Source organism: Acanthochromis polyacanthus, chromosome 21, assembly GCF_021347895.1.
Source record: "Acanthochromis polyacanthus isolate Apoly-LR-REF ecotype Palm Island chromosome 21, KAUST_Apoly_ChrSc, whole genome shotgun sequence".
In the NCBI taxonomy this organism is placed as follows: Eukaryota; Metazoa; Chordata; class Actinopteri; family Pomacentridae; genus Acanthochromis; species Acanthochromis polyacanthus.
Genome location: NC_067133.1, coordinates 12,147,949 through 12,165,998, shown reverse-complemented (window position 1 = coordinate 12,165,998; position 18,050 = coordinate 12,147,949). Strand labels below are relative to the sequence as shown.

General features: G+C 41.4%; 2 protein-coding genes and 1 long non-coding RNA gene across 8 annotated transcripts in view; 2 read left to right on the top strand and 1 right to left on the bottom strand.

Annotated features, from left to right (window-relative positions):
* strada (STE20 related adaptor alpha) overlaps positions 1-18,050 on the top strand; it is a 273,305-nt gene that overhangs the window by 16,830 nt on the left and 238,425 nt on the right. The gene's annotated exons all lie outside the window — the stretch shown is intronic.
* Positions 472-17,495, top strand: rundc3aa (RUN domain containing 3Aa). 5 transcript variants are annotated; one of them, XM_022195385.2, is made up of 11 exons: positions 472-726; positions 9,758-9,873; positions 10,880-11,013; positions 11,102-11,187; positions 11,411-11,500; positions 12,882-12,962; positions 13,033-13,198; positions 13,284-13,441; positions 14,713-14,826; positions 14,954-15,060; positions 16,601-17,495. In XM_022195385.2, the coding sequence occupies exons 1-11, from the start codon at positions 620-622 to the stop codon at positions 16,741-16,743; spliced, it is 1,302 nt and encodes a 433-aa protein (XP_022051077.1). In that variant the 5' UTR covers positions 472-619; the 3' UTR covers positions 16,744-17,495. The 5 variants fall into 5 exon arrangements, with proteins under 5 accessions (XP_022051077.1, XP_022051061.1, XP_051797328.1 ...); XM_022195369.2 differs by having other exon boundaries at positions 9,758-9,885; XM_051941368.1 differs by lacking the exon at positions 472-726 and adding an exon at positions 5,990-6,103.
* Positions 3,466-8,944, bottom strand: LOC110952082 (uncharacterized). Of its 2 annotated transcripts, none has more exons than XR_002595773.2 (2): positions 8,524-8,944; positions 3,466-5,999 (listed from the first exon to the last, which is right to left on the bottom strand). It is a non-coding gene; the product is annotated as an uncharacterized LOC110952082 (long non-coding RNA). The 2 variants fall into 2 exon arrangements; XR_002595771.2 differs by lacking the exon at positions 8,524-8,944 and adding an exon at positions 6,937-7,080.

Sequence of the window (18,050 nt, the reverse complement as noted above, 5' to 3'; positions counted from 1 at the left end):
GTTACTGACTAAGTTTGCTCAAGGTCTTTACCTTCGTAATTTGTCATTTTCATGTGCTCTGCTTAAGTATCTCCATGTTGCATTTCTTTTTACTTCTACTCTGCTACATTCTAGAAGACAAATATTGTAAATGTTGCCTTTGGTGGTTTTTTTAGTTTTTTGTTTTGCTCCCTAACAGACCAAAACATCACAAGCTCTGTTGTTGGTATGAACAGATAAAAAATGTAATAATATTCATAGTAATAATCAGATGAGATAAATTAGAAACAATTATTAAACAAAGTAGTTTTACAAAAATACATCTACGAATCGTTTCCTCTGGTCTCTCTGTTGTGTCAAGTGCATCACTGAATAAAACTGGAAAATGTGGAAATAAAAGCATAATTTATGGATTTATTAAAAGCGCAATGAACAGGTGATGCTGGTTTTATTTTGAAAGCGGTGACCGGTAGTCATGCATTTTAATCGTGTCTAACTTTCCGCTCCTCCTCCTCCTCAGCATCAGCAGCATCCGTGGCTCCCCGCAGAGGACGGCGGGTGATCGTAGGACGCAGGGCCCGCGGAGGGAGAGGTCCTGGCCTGGGCACGGATCCCGAAGAGGCCCCGGGGCCGCCGCTGGATGGAGTCGGGCTGCATTCAGACAGCAATGGCTATGGGTCTGGCTTCAAAGAAGGCTTCTGTTCGGAGCGTCGGCGTGGAGCGAAAAAACCTCATCACGGTCTGCAGGTACACATCACGACTCCCTCGACGTGCCGTATTTATCTGTCAACTCATGATTTACCAAATCTAAAAAACCCTGGAGGATTTTTTTTAAATCTAAGAAGCCCCTTTTGCAGCTCTGATTCCCGAAGCGAAACCAAAGCAGCAGGGCTTGAAATAGATGGAAAAGAATGCAGAATAATATAGAAATGCAACGGATGAGGAGGCAGGTGCGTTTTCACCTTCACATACCCCGGTCTGCCTTCAGTTTTCAATATCAGCGCTCATTTGCTGGATTGTTGTTGTGATAATTATCTATAACCTCCCTGAAAAGTGTAATTTACTTATAAAATGTCTAATTTCCAGCTTAGATTCAGCCTTCAACCCTAAATTCAGCTTCAAATGCTAAAAATGTGACCACAGTGGACTGAAAATACAGGTTTCCTCCTCCATCACAGTGAGCCTGGATGGGACAAGGGCATTGGGAGCAGAGCAAGGACTCCTCCCCACATCAGTGGCCCTCAGTCCTTCTCCATCCTCCTCCAGTGATGGACGCTGATGTTACACAGCTCTGGTAAATCACAGAGGTTCGGACTGTAAATGTCTGAGCTGAGAGCAGCCTTTTCTCACCCGATGACTGCAAAACACGTCCACTTTTATGTAATATATCCAGTTTATTCACATGTCCCCATGGAATCCAGTGTTTACATGTGTTTACAGTGAGGTTTCGTTTCACATTTAAGTCATCAGCTGTTAGTTGTTTGCGACCTTTTTTGACAATTAAGTGTGGGTGAAGAGTTTTAATTATTTTTAGGAATCTCAGAGAAAATGACAATAAAATACAGAACAGTCATAAAACTGCAACTAGAAGTCAGTTTTTCTTTGCTCCTTTTTTTCGCATCAGATTTATTTTGTGGCTCCTCAAACTGAGAATAGTTTTGGTAAAGCAGGATGTAGAAGTAACTTAAAATGTGCTGTATCACTTCTATCTATTTTAAGTTGCACATAAAGAGAAGAATGACCTCAGACTATGCAAAAAATGGAAGTTTTACTTCAGTAAATAAATATCTTAAGTAGGGAACGCCCGATCACATTTGCCAGCCTTTTATCAGTTTTGGGTTTTTTTGTCAGTTTTTTTCGTAACTTATTCCTGATTAAAAAAAAACTAAATTACATACATACATCTTTTTTTGATTACTCTAAATTGCCTGTAGGTGTGAATTTGAGTGTGATTGTTTGTCTGTATATGTAGCCCTGCGACAGACTGGCGACCTGTCCAGGGTGTCCCCTGCCTTCGCCCGAGTCAGCTGGGATAGACTCCAGCACCCCCCATGACCCTAGTGAGGATAAACCAGTGTATAGAGAATGGATGGATGGATGGACATCTTTTTTGTTAGACATATAGAAAACATAATGAAACAACAGGATATGAACAAAGTTTTATACTGGAGTTTGTGTTGTTCAAATACTGACACCAAGATTTTTATATTTCGTGCAAAAGAAATATCGTTATGTCTTCTTCACTGGTAATAATCAGAATAATCAGTATCGACCCTGAGAAACATATCAGTCCACCCCTAACCTTAACTTAATATTTATCGGATAGTGTGCAAAATCATAATCAGCCATGAGGACATGTTGAGCTCCAGTGTGGTGACAATACAAGACTCACCAGGTTTAACTTTTATCCACGCCTTCTCCACTGTTGACAGTAAAGACAGTAAACTCATGAATTCCCAAAAAACTCACAAGTAGGATTGGGTAATTATTGTTAAAAGCAGTAACTTTATTTAACTTTTTCAAATTTCCTGATGTCATTATAACAACATTTTGAGGGCTAAATACTCACTTGGACATGTGTTAATTTAAAAAAAATTTGTCTGAAAATGTTCCTTGTCAGGCAATCTAGCATATAATATACATACATTATGTATGTTTTTGCTTTGACAGTCCTGTAGTATTACTCACCAAAATGTATAAGTTAAACAGGGATAACTGTGATAGTTTGAAGTTATCTTTTTCAAATGATCTAATCGCTGAGTTAGTTAGTTGTCAACTATTTAAATCAGCAACTGTTTTTTAAACAAATGAAACAAAAAAATCTCTGATCTCAGCTTTTTAAATATTAATATTTCCTGCTTTCCTCCCTCCTCTATGACAGAAAACGTAATATCTTTGAGATTTTCTGCCATTTATGTTTATTGCCAGTTAATTATTATATATATCCTAATTAACTGTTGAACCATGTCATTGCATGTCCACGGAGGCAATTAGGACATCTTTATATTTCAGTCAAAACCTTAAATATATTTAAATTATTACCTTAGAAGATGACGAATTGCAACAAATATCGACATTTCATAATATGGATACAGAGATTTTTTTGATGTTTTAGCCTCAAAATCACTCGTTCAGTTAATGAAATCACTGTTGATTAACTAATTATTGGCTTGATTTAATATAGTGAGACTATGATGACCTTATCCTGCTTCTTTGTACTTCTTTATTATTATGTGACATCCTTTCTAGGGCACATGTAGGAGAATTATAGCTACTTTAATAGTTTTATAGTGCTATTGTAAAATTTATTATTGTATTACTCCACATCTTGAATTACAATTTAACTATGATCATAAATAGTGTTTACAAAAGTGATGTCATGCATCCTCTTAGCTCTTTTCTGATTTGTTTTCTTGGAACAAACAGCATCACTGTGTTAAAGAATTTCCATGAAAAACCAAGAAAGACAAAATCCAGACTATGAAATCGACACACAGTCAAGCGTTTTTATTCCAGTACCTTTCCATCCAAGGTCCTGTCTGCATTTTAGTGACACGTACATTGAGGCAAAACACACGACATCACGTAGAGCATGGCTGAAAAGAAAGAAAAGTTCCCACAATGGACTTACAACACAGAGAGATTAGCAGGGACACAAAAACACAGTTGTGTTCAGTTTGTCCCGAACCGTGCTAAGACAGATTTAATCATCAAAGCATTTTAATGACAAACAAACCTGACAAGACAGAAATAAAACCTCAAACAGCTTTCCATCAGTAATGCTTACTACACAGTTTCGTTCCATTTTTCTAATGAACGACATGACATTGATTAGGTTCACTTCAAGGGCAACTTCTTCTAGACTGTGTCGCTGCTCCGTCTCCTCATTCGCTCGTGGAGCTTCTGACCTTCGTTTTTGCGTTGTTTTTGGGGGTCAGAGTTGATTCAAGTAGTCGTGGGTGGTTGTGTGATCGTACAGTCTGGACGGGGAGAGATCCTGAATCAGCAGTGGCCCTCTGGTCGCACGGTAAAGCAGGCTGGGCGTCGTGTTGGTGCAATATCCAGGCGTGCTTACTTTCACAGCTGAAGGGCTGCCTGGCTACAGTGGCTAAGTGACGTTAGTGCTCCATTAGTACACCGGGCCAAGCTTTTATTTACCCTAACACATATGCGTGTGTGTATACATATATATATAAAGTCTGACCTCTTTTCCATCGTACATGTTTAACATACAATCAGCACACACACAGATTAACAGTTTCAATTCAAAAAGGGCCTGTTTCTGCTCAGTTTTGGGGTTGAAAAGTTCACGTGTTGTCGTCTAAAGTTCCTCAGTTCTGTCTAGAACTTTAAAAAAAAAACAAAAAACTGGCATCGCAGTCCTGTTTAGAAGTTATGATCTGGCATGATGTGGGTCACCAGTACCAGGCACAGACTAATCTCTGCTCAGCGTTTCGGTGCCTTTTCTACTTAGCAGAGTGAAACCATTTTAATTAGAGACACATACTGTATGTACAGCAAACACATTTGTGTGTAATAAAAGGAAAACCTGATCAAACATTTTCACCACCTAAGGGAACTTCAGTTTCTGCACAAGGCCTGTATTGGGGAAATTAACAGAGAGAGAAAAATAATCAAAGACAATGACTGCTGTCTGTGGAGGCTACTCTTGTATTTTTGCTTTGTGATGGAGGATTTTTGCCCAAATTCAGATGCTTACGTCATTTTCCAAATTGAGTATAATCAGTGGCAATGTTTTTGTTATTTCTGAGGCCAGATAACATCTGAAAATCTAGTGGAATTTTGTAGTGGAGAATGTCCACAGTGGCATCGGTGTCATTGTGATCCACTGTGTCTCTGCACTGTTGCTACTGGCAACAGGTTTTATCTTAGTGTTGCAGGGCTGAGCCTTTCTGCAGTGAATTTTCATGCAATTTTGTGTATCTGTCCTCAAATTAATTGAACACTGGTGGATCAGCAGTCAAACAATTTGCCTCTTGTTTGTTTGCAGGTCACATTCTGTGCTGTGACGTTTAAAATGGGCCTTTTGGTGCTTTAGTCTGGCTTAGAGCTGTCATGCTGTTGTCCGTGACTGGAGGAACAGTGTTGCTGTGGACACGGGGGCGAACCTAAGGAAAAATAGATAGAGGAAGATGAGTGAGACAGGTCTGATGTGAAGTGTTATCTCTTCAGCCGCTTCCTGGAAACAAAAGGAACATGGAGGGGAAAGAAGGGAGGGCGATGTGCTGCGTCTCGGCTGAGGTCTGAGCTTCTTCCGGGGCGTGGCTCGAGAGGAGAGAATAAAATGTTCTGTGGACATTCTTCGACAAGTGGGTTGCTCTGTTTTTTTCTTGTTTTTTTTTTTATCTGAGTGCGAAAATTGCATCATTTTGTGCCACTTTCCACCTCTCTTTCTAAGACTATATCAACAAATCTTTGAATCTGCAGTCACATTGATTTCTAGTTCAGCTTCTGAGCAGCCTTCTTTTTGCATTTTCCCTGATTTCGACTCTTATTTTTAGCATCAAGTATGTGAAATTACAGCAGAAGTTCTTTAGCTGAACATTTGGTCACTGCTCTCTCACCATCAGCTTCCCCGTTTTTCATCATTTTGCCCCCCCTGTCGTGCTCAAACTTCTGATTTACACTCTCAGTGCTTCTCAGCCCAAACGCCTCTACTGTCCATCTTACGCCTCGATCCTCTCTGCACCTCCTCAGACCACAAAACACTTTTCCTGGACGCTTTTTCACAGAGGGGATGGGTGAGAGAGAGACAGAGACACACCCTGTTGTAGCAACCTTTTTAAATCTTTATATCTGTGTGTTTTTGGCCTGAATCATCCCAATTTTCATCAAAGCACAAGATATTTTTTTCTCTTTGCGCCAATCCAGTGTAGGACGGGACGTCTCTTCCCCCCCGACAGTCCAGGATGATAAACACAGCACTGGCTGGTGTTGCACAATGCTGCCGCCAGTGAGGAGTTCGCCTGTGTCATCTGATCCTGCTGGTTATGCCAAGACTGAAGAGAAAGAGAAAGAGAGAGAAAGAAGAAGAAAGAGAAAGGAGTCAGGGAAATGCTTCTGAGGGAGCGAGGAGAGTTAATGCGAGGCGTGGTGTGCTCAGGTGAGGTGTCCCTGCTGATAAACGCAGTTTTTCTGTGTATGTGGATCAAGTGAAAGTACAGTAGAGGGGTGAGGAGGGAGAACAAGAGGGCATTTAAAAGAGAGCTGAGAGTGGGCTTGGCGGAGATCCAGGCTGAGTGAGAGGGGGCACAAAAGAAGCTTGTCAGAAGGCCCTGCAGTTGTTTTTCAGTGTCAAATCGTACCAAGAGCATGTTGCTATTCCACTCCATCTATTTGCATTTGAGGCATGCCAGCGATCCCCCTTCACATCAAAGGACTTCAGTTAATTTACAATCATATGCTGTAATGTTTCTTTTGAGATAACGTTGCTTTATCAGCTCAGAGAGACGTTTTTGCAGCTGTTGACTTTCTTCTGTTATGATTTTAAAAGCTGTCACATCAGCAAACAGATAGCTTAGCCAGTGGTTCCCATACAGGGCCCCTGGGAACCTCTGGAAGTTTTCCAAATGTTTAGCAATCTGCATGAGGAGGAACTGCTGGATTTCATCCATTTTTCTGTCATTGGAAGCATGCAGTATTAACAAAACATTCCACTATTTTCTCCTTATCTTAGATTTTCCACAGAATAACAAAGTTCATTACTAATAAAACCTCTTTTTTGAGGAAATGCAATGTCATGTCACAGTCTTTCAAAGAGCTTTTTTCAGGGCTTAAGCATGACAGTGACTATGAATCCTTGTTTTAACAGGCGGTTACTTGCAACATTCAGCATAACCTTTGAGGCACACATGCAGAAATCATAGTTAACACCTTAAAATGTTGACTGACCCATTTTGCAGAAACATTATCAGACAGATGTTAGATGCCACTAACCTGTTTCCTTGATAAATCCGGTGTGACCAAAAAAGTCAAAGCTCCAAAAGTAAATTTAATCCAGTTTTCGCTCTCAGTTGGAATAGAGCCTGTGCAGACACTGTGTCCATACGTTCCCTAACCCCAACCCCGCGGTGCGCTCCCCTTTTATCTAGAGGGTCTTGCGTTTGGGGAAGAGGGCTTTCCGAAAAGAGGTGGTGGTGGTGCCCCTGCTGAAGGAGGCGCCCCCCAGCGAGATCTTGGTCTTCCCGCTGGTGATGGTGGAGGAGCCCAGGGACGTCGTGCTCCTGCCCCGGGTGATAGAGGAGTTCCCCATGGAGAGCTTGGACTTGCCTCTCTTTATCTGGGTGTTGCCCAGGGTCAAGGCCGTCTTCCCCTCTGTGAAGCTGGTGTTGCCCATCTTCCTGACCCAGATTTAAGGTTTGGGACTCACTCGATGCAAAGCATCGCACACTCATGCAGCACACCCTGCTCGGAGAGCCCTCGGCGGTAATAGTAACATCAGCTACGATCCAGAGCAGACCAGAATGCTACGCGTGGATAGTGCGACCCCCGTGTCGCATAATGCCTTCGTTGAGCTGGTCGACGTGGGCTTTGGAAGGCCACATACCACCCATGTGTCCCTGTGAATGGACAGAGGCAGCCGTAGGTGGCCACAGCCTATCTGGGGGGACTGGGACAGTGCAGCGATTGTCCCATCGCCACGACGACACCGAACGGTTGAAGGACACATTGTTGGAAAGGGACAGTCTGTGGTGACATCACTTTCTTCTGAGCCATTGTTCCCTATAGCCTCTGATTGTAAGACATTCCCTCTGTGTGCAGTCGTATACACCATATGTGAAATGAGCTGCACACTGTCAATTTTTATAAAGGGAAGGCTGAATGTGTTGAGGCTCTCCACATGTATTCGAGGCTTTGATTGCACCTCTCTTGTATTTGTGTCGTCCCTCCATTTGAAACATGGGTGTGGTTCCTTCAGCTGGCATTTATATCCATTTGTGTCCCTGCTGAACTTCATCAAGTTGAGTGAGTGTGTATTTTGTTCCATTTAATCTCATGAGATCTCATAAAAGTGCATACAAATCAATGAAGCAAAGCAGTGTTTAGACATGTTATTTTTATAAGCACTGTTACATCAGTCACACTTTACAGTCTGTTGAATGTTACTGAAATGCAGAATAATACTAGTCAGCCTCAACGATATGCACGTAAAAACACCACATTTATACCACTGATGTAGACATGTTGTTGGCTGTACATGCAGTACAATACACAGGAGAACAGTGCTGATGAAAAGCACACACATGCTCTCCACATACATCACACACAGCTGTTTTACACTTCCCCTCCCTGTCACGTCAACACGCCATAAAGCCTCATCTCATCAGTGTCAAATTTGCATAACACACTCGGCACGGCTTTGGGAAATCTCACATTCGATTGCAAACCCATTAGATCTGCAAATGGCTCTCACATGGAAGCAAACAGCTGAGTAGTGTCATGTCTTCTTGAACTGATACACATTGATCACAAACATAGCAGCTCGTTTGCTTGTTTTTTTTATTGACTATTAATACTACTGACCTTCTAAAACTGACCACATAGACATATCCATGGGTTTTTGTGCAGGATTCAAGTGTGAAAATCCCAGTAGATGTTGCTATGCGTTTCTTTGCCCCTGACGAGGGTGGCTTTGACCACAGACACGGACTTGGTCCCATGGGTGAAGGTGACAGTGGTCAGGGAGCTTGTGGTCTCCCCTCGTGTCACAGAGGTGGTGCCCACTGCTATGCTGGTGTTGCCCAAAGTTACGGTGGTTCTGCTCCAGGAGATCGAGGATTTGCCCCAGGAGATGGCGTACTTAGTCCTCAGGATAGAAACCCTGCCTTTGGTGAAGGAGGTCTTGCTTGACGAGAATGTAGTTTTCCACTCATTGTTAGAGTCATTTTTGGACTGCTTGGCTGCTTTGGGTGTCTTGGCCCTGGCCTCGGGGGTCCGTTCCATCTAGGTGTTCCGGCGCTTGGACGTCAAGGCTTTGCGGAAGGAGGTGGTGGTGGTTCCCCGGCTGAAGCTGGCCCGTCCCAGAGCCACGGTCGTCTTTTGCCTTTGGATGGTGGAGTCTCCCATGGAGGTGGTGGTCACTCCCCTGAAGATGGAGGACTTGCCTAAGGAGACGGTAGTCTTTCCCCTGGCGATGGAGGTGTTTCCCACCGCCAGGGCAGTCTTGCCTTCTGTAATGCTCGTGTTACCCATCGATGCAGAGGCAGTTTGCCTGATCGCCGGCTCCTAACATGCACGCTGCATAGCTGTCCCTCCACCGCTGCAGGAGGGTGAGAATGTGCCGTCAAAAGCCAAACTAAAGCTGCAGCGGGTGCCCTAAATAGATCACACCACAATGTATAGATGAGGGGGAGGGAGTTATTTGATCATTCTTTGATGCTGGCCGGTCCCTCAGAGAGACAAGACCCAAAAGGACCTGGAAGCACAGCATGCACAAAGGCTGAAAAGACAGGGGGTTAATTGTATTGTTTTCATGATAACACTGCCAAAGCACTGAAGGGTACATTGTCCAGTACACAAGACAATCGGGGTGACCTCAGTGTGATAAGATGGCGTGGTTCCCAAAAAAGAAAAAAGTCCCCCTCCCTGCTGTTGTTCAAATACAGTCGTACATTTGTCCGCTGGGGTACAGTACACGCTTCATGTGCAGCGCACAACCAGCTGAAATCCTTCATGTGAATATTTGAATTTATCTTGTCTTTCCTTCTATATTGTGTTTTTTTTCTAATTCCTCTTTGTCTGTGTGCTTCTGTTTCAGATTCTCTGTAAAGACTCTCCTAGAAAAGTACACAGCAGAGCCCATAGATGACTCATCCGAGGAGTTTATTAACTTTGCTGCCATTTTAGAGCACATCCTCAGCCATCGCTTCAAAGGTAACACAGCAGGTAACATGCAGCTCAGGAAATGATACACAAATCAGCTACTATGACTGAATTCAAGACAGTAAAGCATGTTAACCCTTTGTAAACAAAAGAGTTTCTGTTTTTTGTTGTTTTTTTTTTGCTACCATCGTAATTTTTACTCACTGCGGGCTCAGTTTTCACTGCAATATGAAGACCTGCATTTCTACGGAAACAGCACAACCATGACTAGAAGCAGAGGAAATTGAAGAATATCTTCTGTGCACTATGGGACTCTTATAATATTTGTTTTACAAAAATTTAAAAAATAGAATCATTGTGTACAACATTCTTCAAAGTGCCCTCAAATGTTCAAAAATATTGGGGAAAAACTTCTTTCTTTCATACTATAAACATTTTTTAATTTGTGTCCATACTTGTCATCTGTGTGTATAAACACAACTTGCAGTTTATCTCAATAGTTCCTGAATTTTCATTACGTGACTGCTGTTTGTAGCAGAGTCACTCATGGTTAGTCAGTTGCTCAGAGAAGTGCAGATTGTTTTGTTTTTCATAGAATCTGGTTAGTGTACGCAGTTTATTTTTGGTAGATTTCTACAAGAGTCTTGGAATAAAGTGATTTTGATGAGCTGTCACTATTTTAAGCTCCGATTTGGTCATTTTTCAGACAGAACAGTGTATCACACAGGATGCATTCAAGGACAGAAAGTTGAAAATCCCTGTTTCCTGGTTGTAATAAATGGTGTAATTTATTATTGTTCACATATGCAATGCCTTACAAATCTCCCAGCAGGTTTTGGGGTACAAAAGGTTAAATATCACACAAAGTATAAATCTACTACATGTGTCAAAATGTCAACATTAACCATTGAAACAAAATGATATTATTGTCAGACGGCCATAAAACAAGTATGATTACACAGTCAGCTGTACTGCTGCTGCGGCTGCATATTTCACTGTTCAGGCTGCTGTCAGAGCAGAAATGATTCATGATTGCTGTGTTTTATTCTTGGAACAGGTTCAGGAAGCTGGTTCAGCTCAGATGGACAGCGCAGTTTCTGGGAATATATCCGGCTGGCCTGCAGCAAGGTGCAGAACAACTGCATCGCCAGCATCGAAAACATAGAGAACATCAGCACATCGCGAGCCAAGGCAAGCATTTTTCTATGCGCAAGTGTGTGTGTGGACGACTGTGAGAAAAGACCTTGTGTTCCCACTCACTTGTTACGTCGTCCTACAGGGTCGGGCGTGGATTCGAGTGGCGCTGATGGAGAAACGTCTGTCTGAATATGTCTCTACTGCTCTGAGAGACACGAGAACAACCAGGTCAGGCTGAGTTGTTTATTGCAGCAACATTTTTGGTTTAAAGTCGTCCCTTCTGCAGTTTTAACTCTACAAAGTCACTGTAACTGTCCTCGATTGTTCACTGCATACACCACAGCAGTGTTAACATTTTTTCCCCGCAAATACAAAAACACAAACAAAATAAAACCATGCTCAGTGTGGCACCTGAAAGTTCTGAATTGATAATTACCTCTTTACCTGACAGGAGGTTTTATGATGATGGAGCCATTATGCTGAGAGAGGAGGCGACAGTGCTCACCGGCATGCTGATTGGATTGAGCGCCATTGACTTCAGGTGAAGTTGTGCACTATGTGTCAGAATATGACCACATAGACAGACCAGCCCAGGAGTTTGAAAATCAACACAATTACATGTAACAGAAGTTTACATACACTTCTAAAAAAACATGTGTATAATGTCAGTTTTTCAGTTTCCTTTTCAGTTCCAGTGAATCCTGTAACTCTGAATTTTCTATAATGAAATCACTGAAACAAATCTTTCTGACTGGGTCAAAAATATAAATACAGCAACTTGAATTATCACTTCTGATGATGCTGAAAATTATGTTTATAAAATGTTCTTAGTGGCAAGGCTTCTGAGCTTCTCATGAGTGATTACAATTGATTACAGCTGCTGACTCCTTTGAGCTGATTTAAACAGGACCCATTTCATCTACTCATTAGACTCGGACACAAACACTACAGAGACAAAGTCTGATGAGCTCAGCACAGATCTGAAGAAGCAGACCACTGACATGAAAAATCAGAAAGGTCACTCAAAGCAGCTACAGACCTCAAAGTCATCTGTTCGAACAGTTTTAAGTGTGAAGTGCACATTCCAGTTGTGTCACTGCCACGATCAGAAAGGAAACATGTCCTGTTATTTCACAGCCTTCTGGAAGAATCACTTTGCATTTCCCTGTTTGTCCTCCATGAGCATATGAGAAATACACTCTTGAATCTTGAAAAAGTAACTAAATCAATAACTAAATAACTGACTTGAATTGAATTGAATTGCAAAGCTAGTGCATTACCTGAACGCTGCTCTGGATTAAACTGAAACTTATTTTAGAGCTGCGGTTTATGTTTACATGTATCATCAATAAATATTATTTTCCAGTTACCTGAAAAAATATTCCCTTTTTATAATCTGAAGACAGAGATTTTTTTTTTACATTATTGCCTTAAAATAACTTCATCACAACAACAATTTTATTAACGGTTATTAACATTACTGCTGGTGAACTAATTCTTTCAACTTCATTTACTATAGTGAGGTTATAGTGACCTTATACTACATTATAGTGCTTTTATATCATATAATATTCTTTGTAGGACACCTGTAGCTACTTATTGTAGTGCTCCTGTAAATATTTATTATCGTATTGTTCTGTCTTGAATTGCAATTTAACTATAAAAGGCATTCATAAAAGTGATATCATGCAGGCGCTTACTCCTTTTTGTTTTCTTTTCCTAAAATTTACAAAATCCTGAAAAACTCCCACCAAAAAAATAGACACACAGTCAGTCATTTACATCTGAGAAATAATCTGCATACTCTCACAAGTTCTAACACAAAACTGTTTACCAAACCTAGCATATTTACTGGCGGATAATGTTCTTACCAGTTGGGTTTTTAACATAAAAATCTCTTTTTGGTTGCTTTTTCTGTCTAGTTTTTGCTTGAAGGGTGAGACTCTGGATGGGAAATCTCCAGCTGTGATCGACTTCACGCCCTACCTGAAGTTCACTCAGAGGTGAGACTGACCCAGTTTATCACTAAATGTATGAGTGGTGTGTCAACGCTTCTGTCCGTCTGCCGTGCAGCTACGACTACCTGAGTGATGAGGAGGACCGCCGCAGCCTGGACAGCAGCAACAGCGAGGAGAGCGTCCCAGAGCATCCCTACATCCCCCTGGTGACCGACGAGGAGAGCTGGAGCAACAAGTGTCGCAAGATGGAGCAGAGGTTCAAGATCGTCTACGCCCAGAAGGTGAGTCAGCTCAGCCTGAAATCACTGTTCTTCACTGTCAACTTGTACACAGAAACTTCAGCCTCACCGGGTGCGTGTTGTTCAGGGTTACCTCGAGGAGCTGGTCCGTCTGAGAGAGTCGCAGCTGAAGAACGTGGAGACGGAGAACAAGCGTCTGAGAGCGAAGGTGGAAGAGCTGACGGTGCAGAGTCAGCAGGAGAAGAAGGAGCTGGAGGCCATCGTGCTGGAGCTGCAAGCACAACTGTAAGAACAGAACAACTCTGGATGCCATTTCTCTTCCACGGAAGAATGTGCTCGTTTGCAGAAATTAAATGAAAAGTTAAAATTGGAGTTTGAACACAGTTGTTATTTTCAAAAAGATTTTCAGCTGAAATAAATTATTAGTTGCTTTAATGGTTCTTCATATCAGAAAAATATGTCATTACACCAGTTTCTGATGGTCATGAGGAGAGCATAGGGAGATTTTGTTTGCCTCTTTAAAAACATTTAAGAAGGAAAAGCCTTTATTGGTCACACATACATTTAGCTCAGTGAAATTTTCTACATGACTTCAACTTGGTGTCAGAGCAGGATCAGCTACGGTACCATGCCCCTGGAATAAACCCCACAATCCTTACAGAAAATCTGGAGATTGGACAACAACAAAGGGGGCTTACCAACACTAGGGTGCATGTATTTTTGACTCTTTGAACTCCAACATCTACCAGCAGATTTGCAAGACATTTTATCTTTTAAAAAATGCCAAAATGACACCATTTATCACAGCAACTGTAAACTGTACAGAGACTGTAAAAATGAAAAGAATCATTGGATTTTCAGCTTTCTATCATTCCTTGGACTAATTATGTGTGACATGCAGTTTTGTCAGTAGAAATTAACTACATTTAAGCATAAACTTGCAATTTTAATCAGCATGTTTCATACATGCATTACATTCATCAAAAATGTGTTGTAGTAGTAACCACGTTCTGTAAAAAATACAAAATTCTGCTCTCCTCAGTGCAACTCTGAAGCCATTTGGGACTCAGCTGTGAAAAACAGTCTCATGACAAAATTCAGAGACTATTTGGTGAAACTGCAAGCTGTATTTACCCAGAGCAGAAAGCAAAGGTTACACAACAGTGAATACAAGTTAAAAATGTAAGTAGTAAAATATCTATACTATGTGGTAGCAGCATTTTTCCCATTGCTGGTACCACATGAACACACAGAAAATGTTGTACTTGTCGATTCCAGGCTATTTTTGTAATATAAATAATGAAGTACTTGACTTTCCTTTCTTTTTAACTATTTATGGCATTATAATTGTACAGAAGACATTTTTAGTTCTCTCTGTTTCCATAGAGGTGCAGGACTTTATATTACAGTGAAAAATGAGCCCACCGTGAGTGAAATGTGACTGATCAAAATTACAACAAACTACATTGTTTCTATTGCATTGTATTATTGTCTTTATGCTAAAATTAAATGTATGCCACCAGAACTTAACCATTTTCCCTCTGTGCTTCCTTCAGCTCTGCCCTGATGCCCTGTGATGCCTCCCATCTGGCTAAAGATCTCTCCATCCCGCTGGTCAACCAGTGGTCCACCATCACAAACAACCAAGGCGATGTCAAACTCTTCCGCAGGTGCAGTGCAGCACATCCACAGAGCTTTTCTGTCAAGTTTTAATGCAAGTCACATTTAAAACAGAATGAAAAATAGATGGCAATAATATACAAAACACTGTGGTGAGGAGATATTTGTGTGTTCCAGGAGGAGTTTCCACAGTTTGGAGCAGCTTTCTGCTGAAGTCAGTCTGCACTCAGACTCCCAGAAGACCGATGGGCGGCAGAACGGAGACGCTGCCTGGACCTCAGCTGGTAAGAAGTGCTTCTACATGCAGCATAGAATATTTACTGCAACATTTAAACGTGCAACAAGTACAAATTAAATGACTGGCAAATTAAGTGAATACATTTTAATTTACGCTCATTATTAAAGACATTAATAGGTTAGAACACACTCATTTGCTTTTAATGTTGGTTGTTTTGTGTCACATTTTAGTAGTTTTATGTATTGTTTAGGTAATTTTGTGGCTCAGTTTGGGTTCATAGGTCTTTTTGCGGTAGTTTTCCATTCATTTAGGTTTTTCAGGCCACATTTTGACAGTTTAATTTCTTTCTGTGGTCGTATACGTTTAAATATTTTTGTTTCGTCCCACATTTTGGGTGTTTAATGTCTTTTTCTGTTTAATTTAGGTTGTTTTATGTTATTTTGTGGTACTTTTGCATCATTTGGTTGTTTTCATGCCACAATTTAATAAAACATATACTTTTGCAGGTGGGCCTGGGGTCTTTCTGCATGGAGTTTGCATGTTCTCCCTGTGCATGCGTGGGTTTTCTCCAGCCACTCCGGCTTCCTCCCACAGTCCAAAAACATGCTGAGGTTAATTGATAACTCTAAATTGCCCATAGGTGTGAATGTGAGAGTGATTGTTCATCTGTATATGTAGCCCTGTGACAGACTGGCGACCTGTCCAGGGTGTCCCCTGCCTTCGCCCGAGTCAGCTGGGATAGGCTCCAGCACCCCCCACGACCCTAGTGAGGATAAAGCGGTGTATAGAGAATGGATGGATAAACTTTTGCAGCGTTTCAATGTGCAGCAAGAACTGTTACTACATTTATGCCACCTTTACTTTTAAATCAGTCTTTCAGGTTCAGTGATCTGCTTTTTTGTGTTTCAACAGAGAAAACATTTTAGCAATGTGACAATGTTTCTCACTGGACAGTATTATATAGGGGTTCTCTTCCACAACTACAGAAAAGCCTTTCAGAGACGGACGTCCACGCACATGTGCATATATGTTAGATGATTGTCAAATTAAAAGTATTATATTTTAACTTACACTCGTTATTATAGACATGAGTGAGTTACAAAACACCACTCATTTGCATTCAATTTTGGTTGTTTTGCATCACCTTTTCGCAGTTTTTTGTAGATTTGCAGCTCAATTTGGGTATTTTATGTCTTTTTGTAGCTATTTTGCATCATATTTCGGTTGTTTCAAGTCCTTTTGTGCATTTATGTTTTATTGCTTAGTACCACGATTAAATAAAAGTAATATTAATCTGCAGCATTTAAATGTGCAGAGAGGACTGCTTACTGTATTTTTTAATTTCAGTTATCAGCTTTTTCTACTTCAGCACAGAAAACATGTGAGCAATGTGGCAATATTTCTGCTTGAGCAGGAATATATTCGCCAGAGCTACATAAAAGCCTTTCAGAAGCAGCCACCCATGCACATGTGAATACATATTCATAGAGAAGCAGCCTGTTTATGGTGTTCCATGTGGGCAGCTACAACTATGCACCATCGTAAGTCGTATTTTATCGTGTTTTTCTCTATTTTTGCTGCTGCAGGAAAAGACAACACTCCCTCCATGCTGGGTCTGTGCGGCTCTCTGGCCTCGTTGCCGAGCTCCAAGTCGCTGGCGAGCCTCAAGTCCAGCGAGTGTTTGGTGAACATCAGCACCGAGCCCAGCCCTGCTCTGTCTCCCAGCTAGGAGCCACAGACCAACTACAGCCACGATTTAACCCCCAGCCTGTCTGCCTGATGATGCTGCGTTGTCCAAACACCCGACCAAAACCACCAACCCTCCCCGACTCCCAACTCTGAGAGGAAACAACAGGAAAGTCATGACAGCACATCTGGATTTTTGTACATGAGAGTGAAGTCGTCATGAAGCTGAAAGGATCCATCTCTTTCGGTTCTTTCCTTTCTCCTCGCCTTATCCACTGTTTGCTCTCCAGCTGCCACTTCTTTGTACTATCTGTGAATCCCTTCTTCCAGAATCATGCAAAGCCTCCAGAAACACCTTTTCCAAAGCATCCCATCTCGCTCCTTATTGATCATCCTGCCATGGCATCGTCTGTGTGTTATTGCACATGTTTTATTCTGTTCTAAGAAAGCACTCGCAGCTCTTTGGATGCAGCCACTTGCAAAGATGGATGAGATGTTCATTTTAGGAGATGCAGCTACAAAGTCATGAGGTGGTTTCTACATAGAAGTGTGTTCTCTGAGTGTGACTGAATGGTATCAGGGCCTTATAACTCCTGCAAGTGCAGATCATTCCTGCTCGATTAATCAAACACCACAAACTCTTGCAGTATCTGTGCAGCTACTTACTGATTCTATCAAATCTTCGGCTACCACATCTGTTAATTTATCTCATTTTGATCCAGTACTGCAGTATGTTCTTTTTACATTGGGTTGTTTTGTTAGTTTTGTGTTGCAATAAACTGCCTTTTTCCATTATGTGTGTCTGTATGGATTTTTTCTTTAGTGACGAAACCAACAAGTGGAAAAAGCAGAGATTGTAAAAGTGGTTGTTTGTTGCATTGCTGTGGCTCCATCTAGTGGTTTAATGCAAAATACTGTGCTCAAGGAAAATCTCATGAGCTTTTCAGTTCTAGACTTCCTCAGAAGACAAATGTGAGAGACTGAATTATAAAATAAAGCCAGTAACACCATATATCTGAACTCTAGACAAACTCCTCCTCCAGATGGGTCAAAACATTTCAATCACTTTGCCAGAATCTATGACTCAAGTCTTCATAATGGAAATGATGAGGCCAACCACCTGCATGAGAAACTGTAAATACAGCAGTAACAGAATCTGAGGCCTTTTCACTGTCAAATACAAACTTTATCAACATCTGCACACTTAATTCATTTGACGCTGTTTTTCAGAATGATGCAACTCACAGGGTGAATGGAAGTATATACTGTTAAAGTATTAAGCTGTGGAGGCATATTTTATATTCAGTGATAAATATAGTATAGCATAGCATAGCATAACCTAGCATAGTA